Source organism: Balearica regulorum, chromosome 4 (genome assembly GCF_011004875.1).
Source record: "Balearica regulorum gibbericeps isolate bBalReg1 chromosome 4, bBalReg1.pri, whole genome shotgun sequence".
In the NCBI taxonomy this organism is placed as follows: Eukaryota; Metazoa; Chordata; class Aves; order Gruiformes; family Gruidae; genus Balearica; species Balearica regulorum.
The window spans coordinates 79,110,727-79,119,390 of NC_046187.1; the positions used below are offsets into that span (position 1 = coordinate 79,110,727).

Here is an 8,664-nt window from a genome sequence, read left to right on the forward strand (position 1 = left end):
TGCTTTGCTGGGGGTTGTGTGGGGCTCATCTCTGCCCAGACTAGAGCAGCTCAACTTCTACGGCAGGCGCAGGGTACGTAGCCCTTAAAAAGCCCCTTTTTTATCGGGCTCTTTCCTTCTGCGTTCAAACCTGCCAGGATCAGACGCAGTGGTTGGCTTTGGAGAGCCTGGGCTGGGGAGAGCGATGCAGCCGTGGGGCAAAGAGCCCTGCTACCTTTCTACTCGCTCTACTGTAAAGCGTCAAATAGCAGATCTTGGAGGTAAACCTGCCAAAATTTGTTTCCTCTGCGTTTTATTCCTGTAGTTTGTTCGCTTGTTATAGATGATTCAGAGTCACCCAGAGAAACGGGGTGCTCCCTTTCCTGCGGGAGTACGGAAAACTTGGGAAGAGATCACAAAATCTGCGGGAGGCGGTTATTAAATTCAGGGATGGGTGACAGCCTGCGCGCACACGCGGTCTCCAGCCATGCGCTGGCTTTTATGACACTGTGTGGTCCCTTATCTAAGTCAGCCATCTGCCAGAAATTCCTCTGGAGCCACAGCTCTTGACACGAGATGGATGAAGTCCTGGGTCCAACGGGGAATAACGCCTGCCGGGATCCGGGGTCTCATTCCGACAGCTGCACTAGGTCCGACTGGGATCCATCTGGCCCAGGATCCTGGTTTTGAAAGGGAAGCGTGGAGGAGCAGACCGAGTTCGCACGCTTCGGGTCCAGATGTGCTTGTGCCGTTCCACGTAACCTTCAGGGAGGTGTTTGAGGGGTGGTTTTTTTGGCAAATCTCCCCGCATAGCTCAGCACCAACCCATGCTGTTGAGCATCCACGCTCCTCCGGCAGCATGGAGCTGCAGGGATCCGTGGCCAGGCGGTCACTTCTTTCCCATCGCTGGTCCAGATGCCACCGTGGCATCTGCAGCCACTTGGGCTTGTCCTGCACGACACCTTCCCTCCGGTGGCTTTGGCCCTGATAGACCAAAGCCTCAGCGGCTGCTCGGTGCTCCGTTAGACAGATGCTTTTTCCCGTGCTGGGAGAGTTTTTCCCCTTGTATGCAGTCTCCAGCCACGCATCTCGCTTTGCCCCATCTGTGTCTCATAACCGGTTTCCCAGCCGCCGGGATCCCTGCGGATTGGGCTGGTTTCATCCTGTTTTCTCTATTGTTCCTGCATCTTCTGCTCATGTTTCTGCTCAGGGTTGTTGGTGGAGGGATGTGACCCCTGTCTTCTTCTGCCTGTGGCTCTGCAGGCAGGTTCCCTGCCAGGCAGCATCGTTAGAAGAGGAAGGAGCTAATTTTGGGGCTAATTTTGGGGCTCAGGAGCTGACTTACTGCAGCTCTCTTTGCAGCATTAAGATGTGTTTCTACCCATTCCTCGACTTTTAAGGCCCATGACATTTTGGGGTGATGTTTTCAAGCAAAAAAGACAGGGATATATTTTTGCATTGTTTTTATGGTTCACCCAGGAACCAGAAAGCCTCTGAGAGCTCGGGGTGAAACAGCCGGGGTTTGAGACAGCCCCCAGAATCTTTTCGGAGAAGTGAAATTACAGACAAGGGGGTTTCCCGTCTGAAATCACACTCGAGGTTGGCTGGGGAAAATATTCCTACAGCTGTCCAGACCCTGCAGAAACACACTGACGTCTTATTAAAAGTCCTTGGCCAACTCTTTAGCCTTGATGAGTTTTCAGAGCACTGCACTAAATGCCGTGTCTTCTAATGAGAAGCAATATTAGTTTGGGGTTGGTTTTTTTTTTTTAAACTTACTTTAGGAGCGTAATCAGCTTCTCCGGCTAGCCGATGCCTGCCGAGTGCTCTGCTGGGCTGCGGAAAATGGGCTGCTGCTTGTTCTGCCATGGAAGGATGCGTTTATTAATAATAGTTTGAACTGGAAACTATGGAGGGATGTGATGTGGTTTTGTATTTGCTGTTTCGCTCGGTCCCCAGAAATGGGGTCAAATGCTCCCACTCGTGTGTCCTGGAGAGGGGGGGCTGCAGAGGGAGGGCATGGGATAAAAACCCCAAAATCCCAAGACAGATGTTCATTCTCCTGCGTTTTTTGGCAGCTCGTTATCGCTGGTTATTAAATTGTCCCCTGTAAGGACATGAGAGATGGAAGAAGTCCCATTGCTTCTCTTCCAGAGCTTTGTGCTCCAGTGTTGTCTTGGGATAAATCGCCGTCCTTTGCTTGCTCGACCAGACAGACACCTTCTTGTTGAATGCTTCTTCCTGAGAGTTTGGGAGGCAGAAGCAGCTCGATTGATCTTGTAATTGAAGATAAAGCTGTGTTTGAGGAACCCAACATTGCCCGAGCAGCATCATGGGTGGGAAACCACTGAGTGGGGAGGTCTCCTTCCCTGTCCTCACTTGAGCGGGAGCGGAGTTTTCCTCAGGTCTGAATACCCATCGCTTGGAAAAAGGTGCCGCGTCCCATCCAGGAATTGTTGCAGTGGAAGAGGTTGGAAACTGGGGTATTTACGGCAGCTCGTGATTTATTCAGCAGCTTTTGCTGGTCCTAATGGTGCAGGCGATGTCTGCGTGGATTAGGGAGGTCAAAAGAGGAAAAGGGAAGGAGGTTGTGTGCTTCTGGATGGAGACGTCGCCTTCCCAGCTACGGGGAAAGCTGGCTGTTGCTTAAGCAACAGGTGACGTGTTGTTTTGTGTGGCCATTCTTGTTTCCGAAATGAAAAATACTAAAAACTATATATTAAATCTGGAAAGGAGGGAAATGAAATGTTTGAGGTATTACAGTAAACCTGATTTTTAATTATTTTTTTTTGCCTGTCTTCATGTTTCCCCGTTTTGATTGCAGGCTCAGACATCAAGCACACAAAGAGCTTTACGCCTACAAACAGGTGAGAAGATACACAGTAAGTTGTCTGCTTCCCTTCTGCTTAGTGCCAAATCCACGTTGGAGTCATCACTCCATTGGGTTTCCCTGTGCTGCTGTTCTCCTTGGGAGGCTTTTGGTCTTCGAAGAGAAGTCGTAACACCCTGGCAAACCTCTGTCCCTGCTGATTTAATTTTTTTCTACCAGCTGGGCACCCCAGGAGCATCTCTCACCTGTTAATCTGCAGCTCTCTGCATTTTCAGATGAGGTCCCTGAGTGGTGGGGACATCTCCATCCCTGGAGCACCTCCACTGGGCAACCTCTCTAAATCCTCACCTCATTTCCCGCTGACATGCAGTAATGCTGTCGCTTCCCCAGCAATCAAACGATGTTTTGCGGGGTCTGAATCTGCTCCCCGCGTTGGACCTGGCTGCTCTGGACCACCCGCAGCCACGGGGCTCTCGTAGGGACCTCTCACAGGGAACACCTCCACGCCACCTTGGCAAACCCAGCTGTTTTCTGCTTGCACCCCCATGCACCAAAGCCGTGTTAAACACGGCCAAGAGATCGGTGTCGGGGTGCTGCTTCAACATCCTGTTTTCTCCAGGGCTTGTGTAATTTTTCTGCTTCTAGTCTGTCGTTCGAGCAGGAACCTGGGTGGAGTTGGGCTGATACAATAACACGTGGTCATCCTGGATTTACAGCCCTCTCCAGGTGTTTAGCCTGGATGGAGCCAAAAATTAAGTGGCAGATGTCTACACAGGAGCTTGCTGCACAGCGTAGGAGCCCAGGAGGTTTAAATCTGGGAGGAGACCTCCTGGATTTGGTCCGCACATTAGTGATTATAGCTGTGCCAGCGCTGCCTTCCTCCTGTTCCCGCGCGGGGGTGAAGATCCAATGTGTTCCCTGGCTTTCCCGGGTTTACTGGGGGTTTCCAGTTCTACTGGGACACTAAATGGGTGCTAAATCTCTCTTTACCGAGATTTTTCCTGTGAATGATCACGGCAGAAGCTGTGTCCTAACCCCAGCGCTCTGTCTTACAGGTCATACTCAAGGAAAAAGTGAAGGAGCTGAACCTACACGAGGTGAGTACGTCCCTGGGGCGTAGGAGCAGGAAAGGCTCCTTCACCCTCCTCTTCCTTGTGCTGGGGAAGGGGAGGGAGTCAGGCAAAGGCTGGGACAGGTAGGAGGGTGCAAAAACTCAAATTTAACTTCTTCTGGAGCAAAACGCGCAGCTCAGTGTGCCAGCGTCACTGCCCGCTCGCTGCTAGCAGCAGGGTCTGCTCCACAGCCCCTTACCCCGGTCCAGGGAACGTCGTGGGGGCAGGTTAACGGCTGTGCCGGCGACTCCATCTCTCCCCCCTCTCCCCAACGCTGCTTTTCTCTTTCAGAAAGTCTAATTGCTCGTTAACGCAGCCGGTAAAAGCACATCTGCAAAAGGGGGCCTGGATTAAACCATCTCCCTCTTCCTCCTGGGTCCCCTGCAGCTTTTACTGCATTATTAGTATTTATTGCATCATTATTATTATTATCACCGCGATAAAAAGCTGTGGATGAAAGGGGAGGGGGGTGCAGGCTAGGCCATACAAAGAGCGTCCCTTGACGGCTGCATCCCCTCCAGTCCCGCTCAGCCCCACCACCGTCAGAGCGTGACAATATCCAGCACATCTCTGCCAGCCGCCTTACCCAGGCAGGGTAAACTCTGCCGGGCTTTAATTGAAATCAAAGATAAACACGCTCCCCGGGCTTCTGCCCCTCGCACTCCTGCTGTGCAGCTTTGCAGAGAAGAGCTGGCTGGAAGAGGCAAGCAAAGGGGCATCGGCTTGGATGTGTTAAGAATTAAAACCCCTTTTTCCAACCCCAAAACCATGGGGATTTCTTCTTGGATTCGGGAGCCCACGGCAGCCAAAAGCAAAGCCCCAGCGGACTTTGCATTTAAACTTGCGTTTAAGTTGTGCCAGCCACTGCTCCGTCCTCACGCCGCAGGCGCAGAAGTGGCTCCTCGCGGGGTCCCTCTGCCTTAACGAGTGAAGAGGATCCCCGGAGGCAGAAAACACGTCTGGGAGTAACGACGTTCTCCTAATCCACCTCTACCTACGTGTCCCTTGAGGTTTTAAACCCCTTAGTTGTTCTCCACAGGTTTCCAGGTGGGTTTGGGGCTCAGCGTCCCTATTTACAGACCATTTTTTCAGCTGAAGCTGAGCAGGAATCTGCTTGACCCCTGCTTCAAACGCGGGCTGGATTTATTTCCCCCAATGCCAACAAAAATGCCCACCCGCATCCTGGAACCGACTCCGCTCGTCTGTTAAATACCAACTCCGTTTGTTTACAAGCTGCTATTTTATTTTTTCAATTCCCTGAGCAGAGCACCAAGAGCCCGTCCCGTGTTTCCTCCTCACCCTCCGCTCCCGCAGCCGAGGGGCTGAATCCCAAGGGAGGGAGGGCGGCGGAGGGACAGAGCAGTCCCTGCTCGAGGCCCCTGTTTCTGATCCGCTCGCATTGAATTAACTTGGTGTGGGGTTGGTTTTTTTTTTTTTGCCGGTGCGCAGACTTAAAAGCGGTTCCCAGGATGAGAAGCTCGTTGCAGGAGGGATTTGGGAATGCGCCAGAGCCGGGAACACCAGGGATAACGCTCCCTCCTCCTCCTCCATCACCTCTGTTCCCAGCTCTCTGCAGCTTTCAGGGAGGACGAGGGGTCTGCGGGGAAGGAGATAGGGCAGCTCGAGCTCTTCCCTGGGGATTTGGGAAAGGCTGGAAGGGTTTTGTTCCAACTCCTTCCAAAATATCCCTTTTTGGGCATTTGGATATTTACAGTAAGCGGTTCTGGAAAAGGGAGCCCGGGGAGGGGGGGTGGTGGAATTTTGCAACATCACGGGGCAGCTGCCAGGGCTTGCCTGGAGCCCTGCAGAGGGGAAAGTCCCCACCGAGCTCTTCGGCTCCGTGTTTCTGGGTTTAGTTTTCCTCTTTTTTTCCATCACGCCACCTCTCCCAGGCTTCCACGGGGCTCGAGATGCGTGTGCTCCTCAGGGACCGACCCGAGCGGCTACGCTGGTGTTCGCTCGCTCGCTAGAAAGTCTCTGACGAGCTTTGGGTGGCTGGAAAGCATCAACGGGCGCTGCGTTCCCGGGAAAGCCAGGAGCCTCCCGCCGCGCTTGCCAGCCGCCTGCTGTGTCCCCAGGGCTTTTGGCAGCGGGGCTGGCCCTTGTTTCAGACGGTTGGAGACTCCCAGGCTGGGGGGGCTGGGAAAACCAGATGGAAATATCCAAAATCCCCAGGAATATCCAAAATGAGTCAGGAAAAACAGGCGGCATGGGGGAAGGAGATTTCGGCTGGGTCTCTTGCCTGCCGGGAAAACAGCCACCAACCTTCCCAGCCCTGGGATAGGGATGCACCTTTTGCTTTTTCCTGGAGTTATCCCTGCGGATGCAGCTCGGTCCCAGCATGAATCTGTCCCCCCATACTCTAAAACTTCCTGACACACCAAAACACATCCGAGCATTGCGGCTGCTGCTCCGGGGGGACCCTGGGGTCCCCTCCAGCAGGGAAGGGAGGCCCAAGCCTCCGCCTGCGATCCCAAAGCCCGGGCAGGAAGTCTGGGAAAGCTTTAGGGCAGCATTTCACCTCTCTGCCGCGCAGAGGCCTCCCAAACGTTTTTGCCGCATCAGAAGCCAAATTGCTCTTCCCCCCCCCCCCCCCCCCCAACCAAAGGCAGAGGCGAGGTGAGCGCCGGGGAGAAGATGGAAACTGGCCGAGGGCATCGCTCAAGGGGGGGGGTGGTTTTGGGGGGAGAGAGTTTCTTTTCGCTTCCCAGCAGCTGACTGCCTTCTCTCTGCGCCTTTCGCCGTCTTTCAGATCTGCGCCGTTTGCTTGGAGGAATTCAAGCCCAAGGACGAGCTGGGGATCTGTCCCTGCAAACATGCCTTCCACAGAAAGTAAGTAAGTGTGGGCAGCGGGGGACCGGAGCCAGGTGCTCCGAATCCTGCCCGGCCGAGCCCCGGGGAGGCTCTTGGCTGAGGTCCGGGGCTGCTCCTGCTCGCCCGGGGTTTCTTCCCACCCCGATTCCGGGGGGAATTGCCGCAAAAGCCCCTTATCAGATGAATTTGAGCATTTGGAGCAGCAAAGGTCCTCTTGTGAGCTGGCAAAACCACTTCCCTTTTTATATAAATGGACTTCACACAGTCCAAAATGCATATCTACATTTGTGTGTGTGTGTATACATTTACATATATATATATATAAAAAAAATTTAGATATATTTATAAAATATATATACAGAACCACTGCAACAAGCTCTGAGTCCGGAGCTGGACTTAGTGGTCCTCATGGGCCCCTTCCAGCTCAGGATATTCTATGCTTCTATGGAAAATGTGTGTATATAAATTATACATACACATGTATTTTATTAAAATGTAAAGCATTATGAATTTTATATATGTAATATATACACATTACAGGTATGATGTACATGTATGATGCATCTATACATTTTATTTGTTATATATTTATAAAATACATATTCATACCTTTTGTGTATATATGTATTTTATATAGTTTTGTGTATGTATATAGATTTTTATATTTCTGTTTTCATATATATACATTTTATGTAGAGAATACATTATATGCAGACAGAAAACTCCACGTACATAACGCACACACAAATGTCCTAATAAAACACAAAGGCAACTAAACGGCGATTCAAAATTCAGCAGCGTCAACGCTCCAGCTGGGGTGACAACGGATCCGACCTGGCACGTGGCCCCCCCTGGGGCCCTGGCCGGTCCCCGGCCGCAGCAGTGACCCCCCCCCCCACCCCGTGTCCTTGTGTCCCCCCCCCAGGTGCCTCATCAAGTGGCTGGAGGTGCGGAAGGTGTGCCCGCTCTGCAACATGCCGGTGCTGCAGCTGGCTCAGCTGCACAGCAAGCAGGACCCCGGCCCCCCCCAGGGCCCCCTCCCCGGCGCAGAGAACATTGTATAGCTCCGCCGCCCCAGGGACTGCCCCGCCACGGGGGGGGGCTCCCACGCCGGCCCCGGGGACGCGGAGACAACCAAAGCACTACGGCACCAGCACGGAGGGACGGGCGAGGACGCAGGCAGCTGGATGGGGAGCCCGGAGCACTTTAGGGGGGAAAATGTTTCCTCCCCGGCCGAAGCGGTAAAGCCCCGCGCCCCAAAACCTGCCTCTGCCGAGCCGTGCCGGGATGAAGGGTCTCGCACTCAAGCCCGGGCTTGATTCCTCTCCCGGGGCGAGGAGGGGACTTGGGGCCCGTGGGCGCCCTGCACCGTGTCCTTCTTCCAGCGCATCCCTCTTCGTGGGGCGCAACGGAGCAGCATGGAGCCCACCCGATGATGCCCGACAGCCTCCTGCAGTGCCGCCACGTCCCCCCCCCGAACGCCCCGGTACGCTCCCCAGCCCTGCTGCCCCCTGTGCCCCTCCGCCGCCATCGAAACGATGCCCAAAACGGAGGGAGGGGTCCTGGAGCAGCGCGGCTGATCCCTGCCATGTTCTCTTGACGGGGTTACCTTTGCCTTTGCAATCCCTACCTGAAAAACTGGGTCTCGGCACCCCGGGTGCAGCGACGCCGGGCTTCGTGCCGCCGTTGGGTGCTTCGTTGGCACCCGCTGCTCCTCCGAAAGGGCTAACCGGGGCGGGTAAGCCAGGAGCGGCGTGGGGTCTCGTGGGCTTTGGTTTCCCCATCCACCCTCCCCGGGGGGGGGGCTGCCCCCCTGCTTGGCGCGATGGGCTACCTCAGCAGGGCCCGTAGTCCCCGTGACGGGCACGATCCCGGCGTAAACCATCAGCGGTGAGGATCGGTGGCCGCTGCCTCTTCGAAACCGTGGCA

At 54.2% G+C, this 8,664-nt stretch overlaps 1 protein-coding gene across 5 annotated transcripts in view; it reads left to right on the plus strand.

Annotated features, from left to right (window-relative positions):
* The window catches only part of RNF24 (ring finger protein 24), a 30,577-nt gene extending 21,913 nt beyond the window's left edge, over positions 1–8,664 (plus strand). For all 5 annotated transcript variants that reach the window (XM_075752794.1, XM_075752791.1, XM_075752792.1 and 2 more), the window contains 4 exons: positions 2,804–2,846; positions 3,865–3,906; positions 6,674–6,753; positions 7,661–8,664. In XM_075752794.1, the coding sequence (XP_075608909.1) occupies positions 2,804–2,846; positions 3,865–3,906; positions 6,674–6,753; positions 7,661–7,799 (304 nt within the window). In that variant the 3' untranslated portion in view covers positions 7,800–8,664. The remainder of the gene's footprint in view (positions 1–2,803; positions 2,847–3,864; positions 3,907–6,673; positions 6,754–7,660) is intronic.